General features: G+C 40.3%; 1 protein-coding gene across 1 annotated transcript in view; it reads left to right on the top strand.

Moving 5' to 3' along the window:
• RPS6KC1 (ribosomal protein S6 kinase C1) overlaps positions 1-25208 on the top strand; it is a 122124-nt gene that overhangs the window by 93297 nt on the left and 3619 nt on the right. The window contains exons 11-13 of the mRNA XM_014522320.2: positions 5698-7290; positions 7562-7651; positions 24405-24497. Coding sequence (XP_014377806.1) covers positions 5698-7290; positions 7562-7651; positions 24405-24497 — 1776 coding nt within the window. The remainder of the gene's footprint in view (positions 1-5697; positions 7291-7561; positions 7652-24404; positions 24498-25208) is intronic.

The following is a 25208-nucleotide window of genomic DNA, read 5'->3' as shown; positions in this document are numbered from 1 at the left end:
GCCCTCCCTTCCCTTCTACAGTGCTGAGCTGCGCAGAGGGCATGGCCAGGCCCCTGCAGTACACTCTGATTAGGGTGGCCCCACTTCCCCCACTGCTCTTCTGACCAGCAATGGAGCCAGCAGGGAGTTACACAGCATTTACTTACATGGAACGGAGTTACATGGGGTTTATCAGCCCATCAGCAAAACAAAAGCCTCTCTCATTAGTTCAAGCTTTTCTTAACTTTTTCCAAGGAAGGAATGGAGGGACATTACCAGCTGACATGTTGATTAGCTCCAAAAAAGCCCTAAGCGAACACTGACCTGACTGCCTTACACAGACATAACTCAGCATTAGCCAGTAGGGCTGTGCGAAGCTTCAGTCCTTGATTCGATTCGGGGGAGATTCAGCTAGATTCAGTGGCTGAATCTCCAAATCCAAATCAAATCCAGAGACCCTTATAGATTTGATGGTTCGGACAGATACAGCTTTAAATGTTTTTTCTACATATCTCAAGGTACCAGGCAGCTCCTGAATGCTGAGATGCTGGGGCGGATGGAGTCTCACACAGGAGTGCAGGGGGTTCTCCAGCATGTTTGGCAGCAGACCCGGAAGTGGACCAGAAGCACTTCCAGTCCACTTCCAGGTCTGTCGGGGAGCATGCTGGGGGGTCCCTCAGCACCCCCTGGCTTGGCAACTGGTGCCTTCTGGGTCGGGGGGGGCACCCGGGGTCCCCCTGCAGCTGATCGCCAAGGTGGGGAGGCCCCCCAGAGGACCTGGAAGTGAACCGGAAATACTTCCGGTCCACTTTTGACTTCACCAGTGAGCATGCAGGGGGGCCCTCCCATGGTCCTGTGGGACGCTCCATCCTCCCCAGAATCGCAGCATTCACAAGCTGCCTAGTACCTCGAGGTATGTAGAAAAAATATTTAAAGCTGTGTCTGTGACCGAATCAGTGATTCTCCGAATCAGCATCGAATCTTCAGATTTGGATTTGGCCGAATCTAATCGGGGACAGTGATCCAAATCAATGAATCACTGTCCCTGATTTGAGCTGAATACGAATTGAATATGGCCCGTTTTGCACACCCCTGTTAGCTAGCTCACCACAGGCTGGGTACTGTCTGTGCTGTGGGAGGGGGGAGGGAGGGATCCCTGCTTGAGCAGCGAGTGTTGAGGGGGATGGGTTAGGGGGAAGCAAGGCAGACCCTGCTGTTTCTTCAGGTCTCTGCTGGAGCACCAGCCAGGGAGCAGAGAGGAGAGGCCAGCCCTGCTATGGAGCAGAGAGCCCTGCCCAGGGCTGCAAAGCATCTAGGATGTTTGGGGGACTTTGGTCTGGGACAGACATCGTATAAACTAGTTTGACCCAGATCAGTTAAGTCTGATACTACATTGAACCAGGTTTATCTCAGACCAGTTTCACCCATTTTCAGTCTGGTTTATGTGCACTGAATGTCTGTTCTGTTACAGGTGTAAACCAGTTTCTGATCACTTAAAAAGTTATGTGTAATGTCTTTCCGAATGTGGTGTTCATAGGTGAGGGAACGGTTTAATGCGACTCCCAGGTAGGTTGGGTTACGCTCATTGGGAAGGATGTAGTTGCCTACACTGATGTTCACTGTGCTCTTGGCTTGATGATTGTCCAGGTGGAAGAGTAATGATACTGGTTTATTGATGCACAACTTTATTTATTGATGCTAGCAATAACCCTTGGGGGACTCCATTCTTCCATTTTTCTGGGTTCGTATTCTCCCCTTTTCTTTTTGGCTGGTAGTGAGTTTGAATGATCTGCTAGAGATCATGTTTGGGATGAAAGCACATAGTTTGTAGTTGGGTATCATGGAGTGCAGTTTATATTTGAGGCCTTGATACCATACAGTGTGATAGGTGGCTATAAGATTGATGAAGACCATGCCTGTTTTCTGCCTCATTTCAAATCTGGTTTTTGTGTTGGATGTAAGTATTATAACTTGGTCAGTAATACACCACTTTTTCCAAAAGCCAGCTTGTTCTTTTGGGAGCTGGGGATCAATTATGTTCTCTATTTTATTCAGGATTATGTGCTCCTTGAGTTTGTATGTAATACAGAGTAGTGAGATAGGTCAGTAGCTTTTTAGATCCTCTGGTGGTTTATTGGGTTTTAGGATGGCATGTAGAAGTTCAGCTCTAATTCCAGCACCTCTTCACTGTAGGAAGACAGCTACACTTGTATGGAAACTCCTTTGCAGTTCATCATTCACATATGTGCGAGAAATTGTGTTCAGAACATAATATAGCCTAAATTGTGTTAACTAGTGCAGAGAGATTTCTTTGGGGCATGGAGATCATATCAACACATTGCTCATCCTCCTCCCTTCTGAGTCTTCTTCCTGTATAGCTGAAGATGGCTTCAAGCTGCAATCTGGGTATGTACAACTGGCTTCAAGAAGCTTCAGGAAGTAGGGGCAGAGGAGGAAGAGAGTTGTGAAGACAGCCGGCCAGTTTCTCTAGGAGGGGAAGCCATGGGGGTAGGAACTTCTTCACTCTTCTTATTGGCCAAGCAATCCTGGCTCTTCTTTTTCTAGATTTTTTTCCCTTCCAGTATGTAGTGAAGGCTAAGCAGTACTAATATTTTTATTACAGTGATGTCTGCAGGTAGTGGCCCATTGTGTAAGAGCTGGACTTACAGACCAGTTCCAGTCTTTGTAAATACTATTGGGGAAACCATCTGAAACCTTAGAAGGGGAATTTTCTTAAAAACAGATGTGTGATATGTGGCCACTTAAAAGTTACATAAAATAAAAGTGTTTGATACTCCTTCCCCAACCCCCCACCTATATATTTATAATGACATAGATCAGGGAGGATTGGTATGTGTGGTGTTATTAGTATAAGAGAACCCTGAATATTTACATATATTATAAAAGAGCTGGTCATTTATTTACTTTTTCATTCAAAATGTTGAGATAAGAATCCCACTTCCGTTCTATTACTTTTAGTTTTTTCACTTTCACTCTTTATCTGTTGTTCATCTCTTCACTGGGAAAAATTGGGGAGGAGGCACGAAGGAATGTGGTTGCTCCCCCACACTTTCTCTTGCTTATGACTTCTACTTATTTCCTCCTCCTGTCCACCCTAGACTACTTGTAATTTAAAAGAAAAAATAATTTTTAATTATTTTGTGTAAAAATATATACAAGAGAATTAACACATCTCAAACTTTTCACCAACTTCAACTGTCCCCAGTTTGACCAGCTGTAAATCTGTGTTTTTAATAAAAAAAAAATCAGTTAACATTGATCTGACTTCTATAAAGACAAAGACATTAATGAATATTGTGAATATATCTTAAAACCAGTAACTCTTTATTATGTTTTAATGAATTGGTTGATAAAGTGATTCTTCACCTTTTTTATATCAGGATCTCTCCTATTTTTTTTCCTGTTGAATTGGTAAGCCTCTTTCATATATAGCTATATTGGAAGGATGGGTTGTTACCAGTTCATTTCAAACTTGTTGGTTGAAAGCATGCACATTAAAGATCCAGGTTGTCATTCTTACCGTAGATTCAACCCACTAAAATGCTCTAATACTCTTTGATGCACTTTTTTTATCATAGCTAGTGAAAAGAATGTTTTCCTATTCAAAACAACTCCTATCCCAGCCGGGGGGAAAAGGAGGAAGGTTCCTCCAACAACAGGCATATCAAGCTTGTTTGATTCCTTGGCCCAGATCTGGACAGTGGATCTCCTTGGAGGCTGGATTCGGAGATGCCTCTGGCAGTAGTGTGAACAGCTTGAGGGAGTTGGGGGTGGGGTATTAGCAGAGGCTTTGCATGCCCCGCTGTGACCACCAAAATGCACCCCCAATAGGGATTTGTCACCTGGAATTGGGTGGCAAGCCCTGCCTCTGAATTCCTGGTCCTCCTAGGAGCTCCATGGGCCTATCTAGTCTAGGAAGACAGATGTTTGACACCTCTTCTCTAAGCCTTGTTTTTTATTTTTACTTTCTAATTAATGCATTTAATAAATTCTTCTTTTTTTTAGCACCTGGAAACCTGGTTCCACACGGGGAAAAGTAACTGTTTCTTTCAGTGTAACTTTTCAAGAAATAGAGCTTCCTTCTAAAAAAAAAAAAAAGTAAAAACAAAACAAAACTATTAATTTTAATATTCTGGAACCCAATGATACAGGTCACTATAAACTGATGGGTGGTATAAATTTTCCTTCTAACAAAGATCCCATTGAGTCACCTATGCTTTCAGGAATTTCTCTTCTTTTAAATGAGGACTTCTTGAACCTACAGTTCCTTGGCCCAAGCAAGCCAAGATATCAGATATTTTCCAGCTTAATTTTTGTGCAACTCTGTACTTTGTACTCATGAGTTATAATTCTTCACAAGAAATGTGAGAGAGAGAGTGAAAAGGTTAGGCCTGTTCTGTTCAGAAAAGCAACATTTGAGGGAGGGGACATCATAAGGGTTTAGAAAATATGAAATAGTAAAGAGAAAGTAAGTAGGGGTTGTATTATTTATTATCTCTCACAATATAAGAACTAGGGGTCACAGAATGAAACTAGTAGTAAGGTAGTAGGTTTTAAAACTAACAAAAGGAAGTTCCTTTTTACACAGCATACAATCAACGTGTGGAACTCATTGCCACCAGATGTTGTGGAAGATGACAGTTTAATGGCAGATTCAAAAAGGGATTGGACAAGTGCTTGGAGGAAAGGGCATTAGTAGCTATTGAGCATGGGAGCTAGGGATACACCCTCTAAATTGGAATTCATAGACCTTAAATGCTGGAGGCTGCAAGTGAGAGAGGACCAGTGTGTGGGGTGGGGGGAACCTCTCTGGTCATACCGAGTTCACTCTTTCAGCATCCACTCTTTGCCACTGTGTGACACAGGATACTGGACAAGATGGATCTATGGTCTGATCTTGTTAATGGCAGTTTTTATGTTCAGGTTTTTGAAGACTAACAATCCAGTTTTATTATTTTCACAGTTTTAAATGAAGCCAAAGCAACGGCTTCACTTAGAGCTATAGATTGTTATGAATCTCCAGAATGAGTGAACTGAGCCAGAAATGGGGCAGGCAGTTCTTTCCTTTGAGAGAGAGATGCTGATCTCTGTTTACAATGAGCATGTAAGGAGCACTGATAAATGCTACATAATACAGCAAGAGGTGAAAGAAGAAACCAAAAAAAAAAAGTGGGGGTGGGTGGGAGTAGAAAGACTAATAGAATGGGCAGGTAAGATACCTTCCAGAAGCAAGAAAATATATATTTATCCTATGAACATGGAGCACTTACCACTTGCATGCACACAATTGTAAAGAAGCAAAGGCTGAAGAACTGGGTAATGATTCTTCCTTCCCCTGATGTTACTTTCAGGTAGGAAGCTTGGAGCTGTTCTCCAGAAACATCTCAGGACAAGCAGAATGGTGATGGGATAGGAATCTATTTTACTTTCTCTGGTGTTGCTATCTCATGACATGAAGGCAACTTGGGGCATGTCATCAAATAGGTTTTTAAATATTCTTTCTATTTTAATCTAAGAGGGTCCCACTCATAAATGCATTAATACATTTATTTGAAGCCATATTCCCTGTTGAACTAGCACATCCAACCTGCTATGATTTGCATCAGGAAGTAGTTTCCTGAGTTATGTATTTTATATTTCATAATGAAGCAGAGTCTGTTCTGATTTACATTCTGAGATGTTCTTTCTTTTTCATAGGAGGCAAACTGTGGTCTTACATCAGTAAGTTCTTAAACAGAAGCCCTGAAGAAAGTTTTGAAATCCCTGAGCTCAAAAGATCCAGTTCTACTAAGATTTACCTGCAACAGCCGTCTCCAAGCCCTAAGGAAATCAGTAGCAGTGTTTGCTCTGGAGCAAGTGATGGGGAGAACATGCTAAAAGTTATACCACTGAAGAGCAGTCTTACCCCAAGTTCTCAAGATGATAGTAGTAATCAGGAAGATGGCCAAGAAAGTTCTCCCAAATGGATGGATTCTGGGTCAAGTTCAGAAGAAGAATGCACTAGTAGCTATTTAACATTGTGCAATGAGTATGGACAAGAAAAAATTGATCCTAGCTCTTTAAATGAGGAACCTGTGCTGAAAATAGAGGGAGGAGGTCTTAATACCAAAGACTTAGAATGCTTACAGGCAAATACTGTAGTTGGCAATGATAGCTTCAGCTCTCAGGTCATGTCTCAGGAAGTAAAGATTTTCACAGAAGATGCTGACCCAGAAATCATTAGTCCTACTAGGATATCAGATTCATTAAATAGATCAAAGAACAGCCCCATGGAACTCTTCAGAATAGACAGTAAAGATAGCACCAGTGAACTACTGGGGCTTGATTTTGGAGATAAATTATTTAGCTTAAAATCAGAACCTTTAAAGCCATTTTTTTCTGCACCAGATCGTGACAGAAGTCTTGATGCCATAGAAAGCAGAGTGGGCTTTAGAGCTCATGACACCATAAGCAGGGGTTCAAATGACTCTGTGCCGGTTATTTCTTTTAAGGATGCTGCTGTGGACGATGTTAGTAGTGTTGATGAAGGAAGGCCGGATCTGCTAATAAATCTGCCTGGTATGTCAGAGCAAACAGAAGCAGCAGCAGAAGTTAGGCCAACAAAGTTTACAAAGACTGATATAGATATTTTAGAAAGCAAACTGTTAGAAACCCCTGATGTCTTACAATTGAATAATACAACAGAACAATGCAAAACATTTGATCAAAAGTTAAATCATGAGGTGCCTGAACTAGGCCACTCTTCTAGGAAAGAGTCAGAAGGGCACTGTGTTGTCACTCAGGAAGTTATTAAGACACTATTTAGATCTGATTTTGATCTAGGGAGCTCAGAAGATGTGGCTCAGTTTCAAGGACTTGGAGCAAATTCTTTCACATCGTTAAACACAGCGAACACAGAGGAAAGTTTCCTATTCATTTCTAACCCACTCTCAGGTGCTAAAGAGCATAGCATAGATGGAGATGCTGTAGAAGGTGAAGCAGTGTTACTGTTTTCTGATCAAACTGAAGATTTTGGGAACGAGGACGCAAACCCTGTTTTATTACCAAAGGTTGAAAGTGAAGAAACAGCGTCAAAGGACAAGAGTGAAAGAGCAACAGAAGGAGAGATGGAAATACATCAAATTTTTCGGGACCTTGACAACAGACTGGCACTAACCTCCAGGTTTCACATCCCAGAGGACTGCATTCAAAGATGGGCAGCTGAAATGGTTGTAGCCCTTGATGCTTTGCATAGACAAGGAATTGTGTGCCGCGATTTGAACCCAAACAACATCTTATTGAATGATAGAGGTCAGGAACTTTTGCAAATGCATTTCTTTTTATTCGCTGTTGCTTCCAATTAACTGAGTAGGCGTTTTATCTTGTAATTAGTATCTTCATTTCCTGTCTAGAGCTTCATTATCAGTGCAGCAAATTCACCCCCAGTAATAGCTTCTAGTACTTAATGATGCCATTATTCTTAATGATACTGTTTTTAGCTACAAAAGGAGTAATTACAGTTCACTTCTGCAGAAAATGGAAGGGAAAAATGTTTTGATTTCTCCTGTCGTTTTGTTTTTAGGACACATTCAGCTAACGTATTTTAGCAGGTGGAGTGAGGTTGAAGATTCCTGTGACAACGATGCCATAGAGAGAATGTACTGTGCCCCAGGTTAGAGCAATCACCTAAAATGTTTCACTTGGAAAATAGATTAGCAGCCTTCATTTTCTCATGGAGCCTATATAACATACTTCTCATTGGGAGCTGAAGTTCATGCAGTATCTGATAGGACTTTTTCTGACTGTCTTAGAATCTGAAAGAGCAGGTAATGGTATCATTCTTGAGCTGTATTGTAGTCTGATATATTATAGAACCTGTACCAAATGTTGTTGTACTGAAATTGTAGTTTCTAAGACACTTTAAGAAACAGTTTGTTTAACTTAGCTATTTGCTGTTTCAGTGAGCATTGACTAGAACACTGAAAGAAAAGAGGGCAGTTCAGATTGATCAAGTGTCACAACGAGCTTTTAAACGGCAGGCTTCATAACTATGCAAGAATAATAGAAAAATAAACATTGACTTCCTTTAGATCTGAAACTGTAAGAAACATAATGGAATATGATGAACTAAATGGACTTTGAAGTAGTGTAGTGATTTCTTTTCTTAGAACTATTGCTATTAATCGCAAGGTTGCCAGATAGGTATCTCAGGAATTTTTATGGTGACAAATATGCTTGAAACTGAAAAATCCTCATTTTAATTTTGTGATGTTATAGTTGTCAGATGATAGTGACTGCCTGGAAAGGGGTGACTAAAGAGTTTCCACTTATAACGTCTTGTTTTCAAAATTTTATATTTAGTTAAAAAAAACAAACTCTGGGGCTAGGATTTTTCATGCGTGGGTTCTGTTTCAACTTGCAAAAGTTCAGAGAGGACTGTTTCAAGATGTTTGAGCAAAATCCATTCAAGTAGTTCAGTTGTCTGAGAAAAGTGAAATCTTTCTCACTTTAAAATTTAAACTGCCATAATTCTTTTCCGGCTGAATTCCTGGATCGATGGAACTTTGAAACGTGGCCTCTAGGTATTGTATAACCAAGCCATGTGTTTAGTCTCTGACCGAGTTTGACAAAGGTTGGTTGAAGAATAATTTTATGAGCCCGTTTAAAAAAAAAAAAAAAAAAAAAAAAGTATTTTGAACTAAACTTAGCACTGAGTAGTTATTCTAGGAGTTAGTCCCATTAAAAGGAAATATGGTAAGGAGTGACTAGTTAGAAATAAAGGTGGCAGAATATGATCAATTAGCAGCTGCTTAGACTTGAATTTTGACCCCCATTGTGAAATTGCACATTCTCTCTGCTGAGCCTGACTGGCATGTAGGCTGCTGCTGGGTCAGTTTGCATGAGGGAGATTATAAATGTCTCAGAGAAACACAGTTAAATACTTTTATGTTTAAAAACAAACTAAATATTGCACTGCATTAACTCCAGGAACATGACTGCCTATAAGTCCCTTCACTTCAGATTTCCAGTAATTGTTACTGCTTTTGAAGAGGAGGAGAAAAGTCTTTGTTGCCAGAGTACATCTTTCATAATGCAAATAGATGTGTTGCTGTCTTGTTAACTTAGCTTTGTTGGGAAGCTTTCTGCAGCCAAAGAGTAGTGATAGCAAAGATGGAAACATGAGCCTTTTTCCCACCTCGTCACTGTAGTGAGGTCTGGACTTCAAAGCCATGCAAATTATGATATAGACAGGAGACCTTTCTGCCCCATTAAGTTCCAAACAAGCAAGTCCTGCACCACTGCCCCACGGTCAGAGCAGAGTTGAAATAGATTTAAAACACATAGAATTCAGGGTTAAGGTTTCCTGCACCGTTCACACATCAGCCTCACTGCATATATGTAAGTCTGCTGGAGTTGTTTAGATTAAGTTGCCAGTCCTGCAATTCAGTTGATGTGGACAAGCCACCATGATTGCTGGAGTCTCCTAGAGCTTATTGCAATGCTTTCATGGGTGTAAGCGTGCATCTGCACACTTCCACTTACCAGGTTGGGGCTTGCACATGCAAGGTGACTGAGGTCAGCCTGTCTGCAGTACAGGAAAAGGATTTTTATCAGCATACTCTCATTTTTTCATACTTGTGCAGTTTAACCTGGTATAAATGTTGCTTTCAGCATTTAACTTTGCATATTTATATAAATGCTTGCAGTAAATTAATACAATGTTGCTTTGAGTGCACTGGCAGCTTATATCAAGTAACAGTTTCATACTTGTGCTAGTAATAACCCGTGCTACTCAGTCCAGTCTGGTTCTTTAGGGCTCCTGCTTTTTAATTCTGTTCTATACCACTTCCTCAACTTCAGGCAGTTAATTTTAGTGGGCTTCCTACAAGTTGGGGAACACTCCCAAGATATGGGGAAGTAAATGGTACTTGAGTGATTAGCATTCTATTCAGTACTGTAGGAGTGTTCCTGAACTCAAGTTCCCATATCAGTATAATAGCATCTCCCTCACCCTGTTCTTTGTGTGGCTTATTTTTTTAAATACAGGTTGGGTTTCACTCAGTTTGCTGTGAGAGACTCTTCCAAAGTATAGGAGCTGCCAAACATTATTTTTGCACAAAAAAGAAATAACCACAATATTGTGTTGAATTTGACAATTCTTTTCATAAAACAATTCCTAGAACAACTGCAATAATACCTGATATTTTAATTCACTTTATTTTGAATGGTCCTGGCTTAGATCTAATTTTTCCTGCACTCTGTTATTTTGCTCTCTCTAGGGCAGGGGTGGGCAAAATGCAGCCCACGGGCCAGATAAGGCCTGCCAGGTCATTCTATCTGACCTGCGGGGCCCCTAAAAAATTTAGAAAATTAATATTTATCTGTTCCTGGCTGCCTGTCATGTGGCCCTCGATGGCTTTCCAAAACTCAGTAAGCAGCCCTCCACCCAAAACAATTGCCCGCCCCTGCTCTAGGGACACTTAACCTTCCCCCTACTCCTTCCCTGCTACAAGAATTGGGTTGGAATAATTTTGGAATTTTACATTTTCCTCCCATCTTGGGACAAACTAGAAGTTTTGAAATTGTTCATGAAACAGGCTTCCTACATTTTGGCCAGCCCTATTATTGGGATGTTTAATTATTTTTTTTTGCAATATGAAGAGAGTGACTGTATACAAACATGGCTTTCTAGAGCCAGCTGTTATGAATAAAAACATAAACAGTGCCACCCTGGATCAGACCAATGGCCAGTCTATCTTGTCTTTGACAGTGGCAGTAGAAGATGCTATAGAAAATGTGTGAACAGAGCATATCTAAAATAATCCCTGGCACCTGCCGTCAAATGCAATAAAGAATACAGTTGGGTGCAGTACTATATTTGCATCGATTTTTGGAGTAGGTTTCAGAGCAACAAAAGGCAGCTATTGGTAGCAGGATGTCACAAATTTAAAATCTTGCTAGCATAAAAGTTATTTTTTTTATTACTACTGTTTACAAGTAACAGCAAAAATAACTAGAAATGAAAGAGCTCTGCAGAAGAAATCTGTTTAGTGGATTTATTTTCAGTGTACAGTTTTGATTTTTAATTTCTTGGATTTATTGTGTTGGACTTTCACAGCTGTGGGGACAGAGGATGAAGGAGAGTTTTAAAAAGAATAAATTGATTGCATAATTATTGAAAGGAAAATTGGCTTAAGTGTACTACTTGAAACAGCTTCTTATATATATCTGTATTTGATTGTCTATATTTCAAAATGGGGTCCTTTTCTAAGCTTAATTTTCAGGGGGGTTGGGTGGAGTTAGGGTGTCCATTAATAAGTTGTCTATCACTATGCCATTTTAGAGTAGACGTGTTTTAAGACTATAATAGAAATAGTCATTATAGCCTTCAGATTCTGAAAGATAAGGAGTCGCTAGGCTCTCCATAAACCATCGAGCAGAGAAGAAATATGACTAGGTATGTATTCTTCTCATATCATTTATATTATAAAACAAAAGTGCTCCTTACAAATGGTCAAGTATCAAAGAAATGGGGAAAAAATAAAGTTTTAAAAAGCTGCCTAGCATATCCTTATGACTGCGTAAACACAGTTATGTCGAACCGCCACACAGTCTTGTATGTTTAATAAATTAGAAGCCTCTTTCATCAGGGATAAAATCTTAAACAGACGTTACATTTCTCAGAATTGACAGCAGGTGGCATTGTACCATTAATGGATTTCTGCTCTTGAACTGGCTGGCACTCTTTGCCTAACTTTTGACAGGAGCTGTAGATTGAGGGAGAGCTTTGTTGTAATTATTTGTGTAGCAAGAAGGGAACTTTCAAGTTTTGAGTTGTAGAGTAAAAGTAGTACTAACATTGGTAAAAGCATAAGGTACTTTAGCACCCTGGATAGATCTGCTCTATTAAAAAGAAAGTTCATATTGAAACATATAATGTGATAAGAGTTTTCTGCAGATACTTAAAAATAGTGTGTGTGTTATACTTTGATAAATAGCCAAACCATATCTTTGCTGGCCACCCATGATAAGTCAGATTTTGTTTCTCTAAACCACAAGAGAAATGATGATTTATAAATCATTCACCCTAAATTCAACACCATTAAGAGTAATATTCTTTTTTTTGGCGAAGAACACTACCATATTTTAAGAAAATATTGGAAACCTCATAGATGAGAATTGTTGCTATCTTAATATTATTTGAAGTGCTTTCTGTTTGTTTACCATCCTGCTTTTAATTTTTTTTTGCTTTCTAAATAATATTAAAGAGTGCTAAGCAGGTGCTGTTTGAATAAAAAGTAAAGTTGTCATCAGAACACGATGAGAATGATTCACTTTTGTTTAAACAGCCCTTTGCTCTCAGTGCCCTCTGAGAACCTTTATCACATATTTGTCCAAAAGCAAGAAGGAAAAACCCACACATAATCCACCTGCCCTGTGCTTGATAATATCGGTAATGTATCTTTTTATCTCTTGGTTAATGTGCCTTGGTATTCTGAGGGGGGGAAAATTCCAGTAACAGATTCAATTTACATGGACAGAAACTTGAGCAAATGCCAAGTTAGCAGGGGGGCCATTATTCTGCTCTATAAATAAGTTTAAAAAAGAAACAAACACACACACAAACCTGTGAATCAACATGTTTTGGTCTAATTGAGGGGAAAGCAAACTAGATAAATTTTGAAATGCAAATGATCACCTTCTGTTATTTAAGTATAGTTGTTGCCAACTTTATGATCTTAGTTTTAAAGTAATTCCTATTTAAATAAGGCAATAATTGTATTACACAGTAGCCCTCAACTTTTGTAAAATTAAAAATGGGAAGTCTTTTAGCAGCCTAGTCATAGTTAAGTTTGTTTATACCTATGAAAAAGCCAAAATATAAATAGCTGCAGCTGTAGCCTAATCAAGAGCATTTTAGGGCATAATTTATCAGGATTAGGTCTTGTTGATAAAGCAAAAACAAATCCACTTGTTATTTTTATACCTACATTATGAAGCACCATGCTCTAGAGAAGATTTACTGTTTTAACATAACGTGTTGATACAATCTGTGAACCAGTATCTTTTCCCCCCACACACTGTATATGTAACACATCTAAATACTCCTACCAATTAAAGAGAAGTTCTACTTCATGACTGTGATATTATCAGAAGGCTGTATTTCAGTGCTGTTACCCTTTTGATGTGAAATGCAATGGCCTTTTATAAATAAATAAAATCAAAGATCACTTATATCATTTTTATCACAGAAAAGCAGTTTAATTTAAAATAAAATTATGATTGGAGGAATGATCTCTGCTATTATTCTACCACCTACCATTGAAATGGTTTCACATCTGTGAAATCTGGAACTTGGATAATACAGTGATAATGAGCTAACAGAGGAATTCTGAACTTCCATTTTCCCCACCAGCTCTTTTGTGTCTGTATGTATATGTTTTTGTCCTCAGTAGTGAACTTTCAGCAAAATGAATGTGCAGAAATGCACACTGGGTGAGATTTCAAGTCAACAAGGGCATCTGTCCACATAATTCCTATATTTTCTGCTGCATGAGCTAGAAGGTAGCTGGAGGAAATAGACAGGATAATCACGTGCTAGTGTTCTGATAATTCCACAACCTACTTAGATGTGATCAGGACACTGTCCACATTTTCTGTATAAGTGTGCATACAAAGACATCATATATATGGTTTGGTCTAAGCCAATTTTTACTGCATGCCACAGGAAGCCTTCAAGAATCAAAGGTTTTATTTGTTAAAAATCAAAAGAGCCCCAAATTTTTCACACCATAACCTCATTGCTTTGGTTCCAAAAACCAGCTTGACTTTTGTTGTTACACAGTTTCATGTCAGGTAGTAATGTGCAGCTGATGTTTTGAAGCATACAACATTAAAAAATATTTTACCAGAAATGCCAGCCACATTAGGTTTTATGTCATAATTTTAATTGGGGAAGAAAAATGAAGCCTGCACCAATTTATTAAATTAATACCTGAAGGTAGAAGCCCTTGGTATTTGTGTACATCATTTTTGGATTGAGATTACAGAGTCTCATTAAATTATGTTCTATACTGTAGTGATTTTTTCTTGAAGCAGATTGTTTAAGATTTGGAAAAGCTGTGGCAGATTAAAATTTCACTGAACCCTAGAAGTCAAGGGAAGAATTGGTCTAATGGTTGTAGTGAGAGACAGATCTCTTTGGTTCTATTCTTGTTTTCCTACATGTCCCAAGTATATCACTTTGATTTTAAATGCAAAGAAGACAATAGAAAGGCAGGATAAAGATAGTATGAGTAGCAATGATAGAAGCGATGGGTAGTTTGATTTAAGGAACAGTGAAAATGAGAAACAAGTCTGTAGAGCACCTTGAATATAATTTAGATGAGCCAAATACAGGTGAAAAATCTAGACATGTGGACAAAATGATTGATGTCAAGAGGGGGAATAAAATGTTTTAGAGTTCTTCAAAGGCCCTGTTCTCCAATCCAAAATGGCAAAATGTCATGCATACAGATGCTCGTGAAGAAAATAGTTTACAAGGAGTTATAAAAACTTTCCACAAATAGTGTATGCGAGTTGCTTGTAAGGATTGTTCAGGGGCAGTGCAGTGGTACGGCTGCACCCCCCCTCCCCCTTTCAGATTGGATCCAGCTGGAAGTCTCTGGGGATTTTTTAAAGTTCCCAAAGCACTTAAAATCTTCCTGTTTCCCCTCTTCTGCTTTCCCTGTGGTCTAGGGGAGTACTGGAAACTTCAAAGCTGCTCCTACCTGCTCTACTGGGGTGTGCAGGGGCTGGGCTGAGCTGGGAACAGTAACAGCAGGAGAGCGGTGGGCAGGGCAGTTCTTCCCTTCCCATGCCTGCTTCCAGGGGGACCCGGCAGGATGAGGGAATCCATCTCTCGTCTGGGCTGCTACTGCTGTCACTCTTCCCAACCCCTGTGCAGCCCAGCTGAAACAGCAGGAGGGGCTTTGAAGCTTTTCCCACTCCTAGGTCAGCGGGAAAAGCCATAGAAGCAGGCAGGGAGGGAGAGAAGGGAAAGGAACAGTATGTGCCTCTAAGCATGGAGGGGAAGGTGGGGATTCTTGTGTACTTCGGGGACTTAAAAAAAAGTCATTGTAGGCTGCTACAGTGGTGCACATGATAGGATGTTTCTTCCCCCCCCCCGCCACTCACACACAGTGGGTGGGGTATGTCCTATCAGTGTGGGGAGTGGGGCAGGCTGGGAAACAGGGGTGCAGCTACCTCTGCAATGGGGGGCAGGGTGCAGCTCCTGCACTCCCCTTTGCCAAATCCTGGATCCGCCCCAGGCTTGTTTTAAAGTAACTCCTTTCATAAGTTCTTATACTGTATTTTTTTTGGATACAATAAGTGTTGTAAGCAATGAGATGTGTTAAACAGTGTTGACTTCACAGTCACTTGCTTTATAGTTTGTTCAGAGCAGAATCCAGTTAACATTCCAGGAGAAGGCATAATTCCCAAAGTGCTTGTACATTAGTTTATGTAAGAGTGATGTTATAGCCATCGTGGTCCAGAAAGTATGAGAGAGGGGCAAGGATTTCTTATGATGATATCTTTTAGTGGACCAACTATGGAGTTGGGATAGTTAGACAAGCTTTTAGATGCAAGACATTCTTCTTCGAGTTGGGCATAGAACCTGAAGTTAGTGCAGAAGGATTTGCTTTTAATGTGAGTAGACAGAGCTGAAAGGTTAAAAAGTGTTTGCCTTCTTTTGATAACAGAGAAATACAGGCTTTTTGTCTGTTATGTCACCAGATTGTTTGAGGAAGTTTAAATTTTACCCTGAGTTGTTAAAAGGAAGAAAAAAAATCTCCTCTACTTTTTCTTTTTTGAAAGAATTTCCTCATGTCACTTAAGGAAAAAGGTTACTTTTTCCTTAAGTGACATGAGGAAATTCTTTCTAAAAAGGAACATTCATGCTCATGTATTTAAAATATCTTAAATAGGATGCTTCCTATTTGCATACTCCATTTGATCATGGCAGATGTTCATTTGACTTGCTTCACTACTTTATTGTGTAAAGACCATGCTATATTTTTGATACTTAACTCTGGTTCAGTACTGTGTTTTATAAATTGCCAGAGCACTTTATTATGGCCAAATCACTTGTGATGTACTATTTAGTTACTGTACCTTAGGAGATCTTGGCTGACTAAATATGTATAGAGTAAATTGGCTTGGATTTATTTTATATAGCTCTTTGCAAATGCTTCTTTACATTTATAAATATTAAAATAAGTTAAAATGCTAAGCTTTAAAATTTAAATGACTGTAAGGAAAACAGAATTTCTGAAGCAAGTCTAATGGCTGTTCATGTAGTACTCTGTATCCTGAGTAGCAAAAGAAAGTGGAAAACCCTGAATTTTATTTTCAGGATTTTGTAGTAGCTCTTCCCCCCCACCATCAGTTCTCCGTAATTGTTTTAGTTGGATAATGCTGTGGCACCTGACTATAATTCAGACTGCTGTTTTTGGGTTGTTATTGATGGGAAAACTATGCTTGATGTTAAGTTATTGCCACTAAAAATGCAGAACAAGTGAAAGGGACACATCACTAGTTGAAATTATAACCAATCAAGAGGCAAATAGTTTTTTTTTTTTTTTAATCTCATGAAAAACATACCAATGCAAAATTTTAGAGCCAGTGATTTTACTGTCTTAGATACCAAGTGGTATTTTACTTCCACTAGCATTAAAAATATTTTCTTATATACTTCCTTGAAGTCTTTTTCCTAATTCAGAGCTTTCCTGTGGAAAACTTGCTTGATTTTTGTTCCAGATGAACTGAAAGAAAAGGCGACCTCTCCTAAGTTGCACAGTGAGCTTCACATCTACTCATCTGGCCTTGAACCTAGTATCTTTCGATCTAAAGATTGGATAGTGTTGCTGTGTGTTGTTTATAACAGGTCTTTATCCAACAGAAGTTAGATGAGGGAGAAAAGCTTCTTGTCTGCAGTAAGTAAAAGGTTTACACATATGCGTGTGTGCACACACGTACACCTTTTTTGCATAAAGGTTGATATTTCTGTTTGAGGTATTGTACCATGATTATATACTTTTAAAAGAGGACAAAAGAATGCATCTTGGATATAATACTAATAAAGGATAACATTTTTACTTCTAAAATAGCTTAGATTAAGCTCTACTTTCTACTCTAGACTTGGCTTTTAAAAATAAATTTTAAAATACACAACATTATTTGTGGCATAGAAAACAAAATATTGCTATTTATGACAAATATTCAGATAAATATGGAAAACATAGAAGTAGTGTTTCAGTCAAGGCCAGCAGGTATACTAGAAGAGTAGTTTTGGCTTTCTCTACAGAAACTGTTTATCTGTATCATTTATAGACATAAGTGAACTTGATGAGCATTTCACAAAACTAGCTATTTTCAATTAGCAGTAAGGGTTACCGATACTTTTGTACAGGGATGTGTGGGCCTCAATTCCCGGATGGTCCTTGGGAAACGGCCGCAGTTGCGTGTCAAGTGGGGCACCGAGTGGTGACACCAACCCAGACACGCTCGGGGATGCCAAGAGCGAGGTGGAGATAAACACCACAGACAATGAGGTGTGAAATAAAGTTTGATATTTACTTACAAGACTGACGAATAGTAGGTTGAAACAACTTGGTGATGACGAACTATATACAGCAACGAGGGAATATATACACAAGCGATGGGTGACGGGTGGAGACTGCAGTATACAAGTACAGTGTCTGGTTAGGACAAGGTACTATGCGAGGCAGTAAGCTTATGATGCTCGGAGCGACCGGAGCAGCTTCTGCTAAAGACCTAGGGGTCTGACCAGGCCCCAAGACGGGTGATCAGTCCGTCCTGAGAGTCAGAGCCTGGGGACCATGCACCAAGGCGTGCGGTCCCCTATATAACTTTTTTGGCCAATCAGGAAGCTCCCCTGATGGTACATTCTGGAACCCATGGACATGCTGGCCAGCCAGCCATGCCCATTAGGTGGTCTTTGATTGGCTAGACCACAGGTGATCATGCCCTGATCACGCATCGCTCGCATGTTGGGTCAAATTGCTGATACACTCCGCCACCGCATCACTGTTTACAAATGGTTGTGTTACTTAATACTTTGGTGCAATAATCTGGCGGGGTCACTTTGCTTGTTGACAGGATGTAGCACTTTTGTTGCTTTGCATTAGTTAATACAGCTTGTCCCATGGATGAGGATTGGAGGATGGAGAGAAAATAGCTCTTCTCCTTAGCTTGTGTAAAAGTTGAAAAAATTCCTGATTTGTTCACCTTAGCATCTTTTTCCAGTTGAAAGGCTCTTGTGCTTACAAGTTCCTTTGTAGAATTTTCCCATAAGTTTGTACAGTTATTTCTAGAAATCCCAGCACTGTCGCTTACATGTATATGAATGTGAATAGGGTCCTTGATTTCAAGGTTTGTAAAGGACTGGCACAACTATCCCCATGTTATTCACTTAAGCTTATAGGTCACTACCATTTATTGTCTAATTTACTTTGCTGATGGATAGAGATGAAAATGTTTTCTTCATGAAGGCAGATATTGTGGTTTAGATTTATTGCATTATTAAAGCTTTAAAAAAAGCATATGCACTGTGTGGCATATTACATTAGCTAGCTACTTTTGTATCACTTGAAAACACTTAATAATCTATAGTTTCTAAATTTTCCTATGATGTGAATTTGAGATAAAATGCAGTAACATTGATGTAGCATTCTGCATTTATTACTGTCAATATATAACCTCAAAAGTAATGTGACCTATTCAAAGTAAGGGAATGTAAACAGTACATGTTTACATATTTTCAGTGACTTTAAAAAAAAAAAAAAAAGAAAATGTCTTATTCTCTGTAAATGAAAAGAGTGGGCCTGATGAGGGCATAGGAGCAGAAGAGGAAGCACTGGGTAGTTTGGGGGAAAAGTGAAGCTAACTTTAATGGATACTTCACCTACATGACTTTTAAGGGAAAAAAAATTGTCTCGGTTTGGTACTGATCATTTGGAGTCTGTTCCTGTTGCTTATGGTATTGCCATGCCTCCATTAAAAAATAAGTTGAATCCTTTGTTGAGTGGCTTTTTATCTCATTTTGGTGTTTGGGAGATGTCAATATAGGGAAAGTGACCTGTACTGATACAACTCTTCTTATGTCGTAAGTTACCAGTATTTGTATGGTTAGATTTGATCTTAAAGCCAGGTGAGCTGGGCTTTAGTGTCCTCTGTCTGTTAATATCTGTGTGCCTCATTTTGCCAATCTGTAAATTGAGGTAATATTTACCAACCTCTTGTAACAAATAGCTTTGCGATTCTCTGGTTGAAGGTGTCGGGGGGTTGATTCTTCAGTGAACTGGTCACCACTGACTCCCATCAAAGCAAAATAATGGAATAGTATCATTGCTTAGAATAAGCTTTTCTGTAATCTCCTTCTTTACCTTGGACCAGTCCTGTCAGATTTCTGACCTCAGGGAATTTGTTTTTATTAAACAGAATGTGTCAATGAATTGAGAAGATCATTGTATACTAACCATTATTTTTGGATTTCTTCCCCCACCCCTCCATGCCTTTAGGGACTAGATTATCTGTGTTGTATGGCACTATCATGTTATAAGGGGTTAGTTATCCACATAAGTAGATTTGTGTCAAGGAAAGGGGTAAATTTAAAGCAGAATGGTTAATTCTGATTAACTTCCTGTGTGGATGCTCTTATTTCAGAATACAGTCTATTTATAATTCTAAGTTGAAATTCTAATAATAATTTTAATAACCAACTAGTTCAGAACAAGGCACTCTTAGGGGATGGGCTGAAAAACAGTTTATCAGAGGGTAATATAAGTCACAGATTTACTCTGTGTTACTTGTTCTGTTGTAACCGCCTATGGGCATGTACATACTGGGTGTGTCTGCACATGAAAATAATGCGATGCAGTAAACTCTGGTGCATATTGTGCTGGAGTTTGTTGCTCCCAGCTGCTGTGTTTATACCTGCTTCTGGGACTGAAGCATGTTGAATTGGATTGGAGCAGCCCTGGCTGGCAGGAGGCCTGGAGGGTCAGCCTGCCAGCCTGGGGCTGCTCCGACCTGGCTCAGTGTGCTGCAGAAGGTCTGGCAGGGGCGTGAGGTTGCTCCTGTGGGGCTGGCCAGCAGACAGCCGCTGCACTGAAGCACGCTCATGCCCCAGCCAGCCCTGTCAGTGTCTACACGTGTGTTGCTGCACACTGAAAAACGCTGCCGTAGGATCGTACTTGTGTTTACAAGTGCTAATCTCTGGTGAAGTTAATTAGTTTCCTGTGGGGTAATAGGGCTACACATGTACATGCTGCAAATTTAGCATGGCGCTAATTAGGCAGCTGTGCAGTAAACATCTTTTGTAGCTGCACCCACTCTTTGCTAAGTCAAAGCTAAATCTTGGTAATTTATCCCTCTTTTATTAGGAGTTAAACAGCTGTCGTTTAGCTTCCACATAATGAAGGGTTACAATGTGTACACCGGCAGTTATCACAGGGTGGTTGATGTGTGGAAAAATCCCACTCTTCATCTAATAGTAAATTGTTCAGCTTTCCATTATGTTTAATCTGGAGTAAGAACATCCACACAGGGAGTTAATCAGATAAAACTGTTCTAAAATAACTGCCTGTGTAGAGGAGTCCAAAGCGTTTTGTTAAATCCTATTTTCCATTCATGCTGCCTTGGTTTTAATGAACTATAATCAAAGTGTACGGTTCGCTTTAGGGCCACATACAAGCGTTATGTTTCTACTGAGAGAATCCCTGTTCTCCTAATAGAAACAACAAGTGTGCAAGCATTCATGCTGTTTGTCGTGGACCAAAAATGGTGGTTCCGGGAGAAAAAGCCTGACTCCAACCCAGTAGAAATGGCTTCTGGTGAGTTTCTCCCAGGAAAATGAATGTTTCTACACCTCCCTGTAGTTTAACTCCTCCTAAGGACCAGGAGGGGATTATGCTGTGGGGAAAGGTTTCCTTACTTTCTGGAGACTGGGCTCACCTTGGTCTAGAGAATGCACCAGGGGGCAGTTGCTCCTGCCCTTCCCATAGATGGGGAGGGGAGGGGAGGGGAGGGGAGGGGGGGGGGGGGGGGGGGGCAGCTGCCAGCTGCTTCCCACATGTTGAGGTCTCTGGTGTGAGGAGAAGGCAGGGGTTTTGTGGTGCTGATTAGTTTGTTTGGCTCCTGGGAGCCAAGGGCAGGGAGCAGCACTGCAAGCCCCTTGCCCACTTCTCACACCAGGGACCCTAGTGTGTGACATGGATGGGAGGGGTGGGGAGCACCAGCCACTGCTCCCCTGCCTCTTCCTTACACTTAGTTTGTGGAAGAGGCTGGGCAACTTGCCAGCTCCTTTGGCTTCGTCTTGCCACCCAAACCACCTACCTGGCCAATAGGGGTAGGGATTGGAAAGCTCCCAGGCCCAGAACTGGCAGTGGGTAAACTATTCCCTGCCTGGTTCCTGGTACCCTGGGCTTTAAATGCCACCTCCACCACCCAGCTGGGCAGCAGGGGTAGGCTTGCAAAATCTGGAAACTGGGTTTGGGGAGGCTGTCCTAGCTGCCCCTGCCATCCAGCTGTGGGGGTGCCAGGAGCTGAGCAGATCAGCACCCCTTCCCCCGCAGCTCCCTGCCCACTCCCTGGACTGGAGTCCCCTCTCTGAAGGGAGAAGAGTAGGGGAGGGAAGTTTGCCAGGCTGCTACTCCACTTAACTCCCAGGCACTGGGAGACAACTAGAGGATAGCCCTGGTGCTCCTTGCCCACTTCCTAGACTAGAGTGCTTGGTCTGAGGCATGGGCACAGAGCTTTTCCCCACTGCTCCTGTCCTCTCAGGAATGGGAGGACTGGAGCAGCCTCTGTTCCCCATGCGTTTCCCCAGGCAGGGATCAGTGCAAACAGCAAGGGAGAGGGGGCAGATGAAGGCTGCAATGCCTGTACTGCTCTGTCTCCCGGAATCGTTTCTAGTGGAAATTTTTAGCAGAAAGCTCATTTTCTAAAGGAAACAGTAAAGGGCATTCCCATGCAAAGGAGTTTGTGGTAAGATGTTTTGGGACTCTACAAACTGCAAGTAGAATGGCCTGGGTTTTTTAAAGGGATGCAACTAGAAGGTCTCTCTGATTGAAAAGAGAAATGGCTTTTTAGAAAAGATGTGCTTATGATTTTGATGCAGTTCTGTATCTGGCACTGTATAGTGCAGACCTGTAGACATACAGACTTTATATTGGTGGGGCTGTGTTAGCTGGGGTGTGATGTTTTTCTTTTTTTCTTTCTTTTTTTTTTTTTAACAGGAGGTATATACTCAAAGAAGCCCAAGTACTCAATTATACCAGTATGAAAAGTTCCTTATACCAGTAAACTTTCTTTTTTAACTAGATACAGTCTTAATTTTTAAAAAGGAAAAAAACCCTTGCCTTACGGATATGGACAGATGTAACTTTAAACTGTTTTAAGAAGGGAAGAGGCGTGTCTCAAGCACTTTGGTTTTACTGTTAGGTCTGTCCATTCCTATACGGGTATAAATAAGCTAAAAAAGAACTTTAACACTGTTTGATTTAGGTTTAAAGTTACAGAGGTTTAGCTCCACTTAAAGCTGTATAGGGGAGCAGACAGTATATAATTACATTGGAACAGCTTATAGTGGTGTAGTCGAATAGTAGTATACAGGTTTCCCTCGCTTTATGCTGTACACGTTCCTGGAACATTGTGCATAACTCCAATTCGCATAAAGGGAACCCACTTTACAGTGTAACAAGTAAGGGTACGTTCCAAGACTTCAACTGTACTGACCCCATCGACTGTACGGACATGGTGTTGCGACGCTCCCAGGACAGCTACATCTTCAGAAGCATGGGCACCAGCTACCCTGAGCGGCAGACACGGGTGCTACTGCCAGGCAGCTTTGTGGCTCACAGCTCTTGGGGTGCCGCACTGATGGGGCCAGACCAGGCCAGGCTGCAGGGGCTGGTGCTGCAGCCTGGCTGGGGCACTCTACCCAACTCAAATAATTTTTTCTTCCTCCTCCTATGGAGTCACTCCCACAGCGCACTGCACAAAGCAGCTGGCTGTGGCCTTCCACCACACCGAGTGCATAAAAGTGAATTTACTTTGCAAATAACAAATTTTTGGTATAAAAAGGGTCATCTCATAAGAGTGAATTCGCACATACAGAGCCCACATAAAGCGAGGGAAACATTTAAATTATGTATGTCCATACCCTATGCGTGGCAAATCTTTTTCTTTTTCTACTGTCTTGTAACCACTGTCTTAAAGTGCAGTCATCAAGGTGTTGAACATCAACTTTCATTGTAGCTAATAGAAGTGGCAGTGCTCATGGTTCCATGAGTGACTGGGCTGGCAGTGTGTTGGTCAGCTGGGGAACTGTAGTCACTGTTTTTCTATTCCCTGCTACAATGATTTGACACATTTGTAATTCCTTTGCTGTCATCCACATGTTTGTCACCATAAAAAGATACACAAGCGTTTTCTAAACCGACATAATGTGTTTCATAGCAACTGCTACATAACTAAATACTAATCAATGTGCTCTGCTTGGAATCTGGTGTGGATTTTGATACAAAAGCAATTTTACTATAGCTATTGAATATTTGACCGTTAGAATTAAAATGTTATCTTCCCTGCGATTTCTTATACTCCATATTTTAGGGCAGACTTGTGTTTTTTAAATGAGACTGTCTGTCAAGGCCAGATGCTCTCTGTTTTCCACAACTCTGGGCATGTGAATGCATATAATGGGCGTGTACATCAGTCTTGCTGTTCCCTTGCTGTCTGCAATTTTCTGAGGATAAGGAATAATGAAAAATGTTCTGGGTGGCTGCTGGAGATTAGGGATGGGAACTTCCTATAACAAGTTAGTTGATTTGAATTTAATCAAATCAGTAACTTTTAGTTACTACCATCTGATGACTTTGAGTAGCCTATATGAAATGCATTCTATGATCTCAGTCCAGTTCCCCATGGACAAACTATGTTCATCTCCTCCTTGCCCTTTGGCCAAGAGATAGCTAACTGAGTTACGTTTTCACTCTCTAGGACATTAGCTGACTGTTTTTGTTGGTTCCCTATTTTGTAGATGAGTGGAGTTCTTTCAGAAGAATGATCAATCTATCTCTCTCAAACTTCATTTTACAAGGCAAAATTGAAATCCAGTGTAGAAGAACCCTAACTTGAATGCTTGCTAGGCTTCCATATTGTGCAAGTCATGTATTAAGGATACTGTGTAGGTGCCCTTAAAATGGAATCTTTAATAGGACACTACAGAGCTAAGTAATTTGAAAGCTATGTATTATTTAGTGTATGTTCAGTCAATGTTTACTATTAGGTTTGTAAATATATATGTTCATTTTGAATGTGTAATTGATCTTTTTCATACCATCTAAATGGCTTGTATTCAGAGGTTGGAGCTATCCTGGAAGAGACAGAAGCCTGTGACTGGTGGAGTCTGGGTGCCATTCTGTTTGAACTCCTCACAGGGAAGGTAAGAAATGGTGCAGTGTATAACCAGATAACATAGTTGAGATATCTATATTTCATCAATCAATTATTGTAAGTATTTACCATCCAATGAGCAAAGTGGATTTAATCTCCTCTCCTCCTATTTTGTCTTCTCATATGAGGCAGTCTAATGTCTGAACTAATGCAGGCCTATAGCACAATCCATTATTTTAAAAGTTAATGTATGTGGCTAATATGCTTCTATGATGATATTTGGCAAATACTCAAACAGGTCAAAAGAAAAATACTGCTCATCAGGAATGTTAATTGATATTCTAAAATAATTAGTATTTGGCCACATCCAATCAGTTGATTTATTGTATAGCCCTAGTAGTTTAGATTTGAAGAACATGTAGTTTATATGGTTCAAAAGGATTGTAACAACGGAGAAGGCCATTGTAATGTAGCAGAAGTAGGAGAAGGGTGTGGCTACAAGCAGATTACAGTAGAACTCATATACTTCCAGGAAGAGTTCAAGTACCTTTATACACTCCTCTGACTTTTGCTTTATATTGAGGCTATGGGAGATGGGTGTCTTTCTTTGTGGACTTTGAGTTGTTTGCAAGGAATCATTTAGTCCCAGAATCCAGAACCCAGATAAAAGCTAACACTGTATTTAAAATTATAGTCCTTTCATGGTCACATATATTATCATGTAACCAAGCATAACATAACAACATGAGATGGGTTAAAAAGTGTTCCTG

Source organism: Alligator sinensis, unplaced genomic scaffold (genome assembly GCF_000455745.1).
Source record: "Alligator sinensis unplaced genomic scaffold, ASM45574v1 scaffold1277_1, whole genome shotgun sequence".
NCBI lineage: Eukaryota > Metazoa > Chordata > Crocodylia > Alligatoridae > Alligator > Alligator sinensis.
This window is presented reverse-complemented; position numbering and strand designations above follow the sequence as displayed.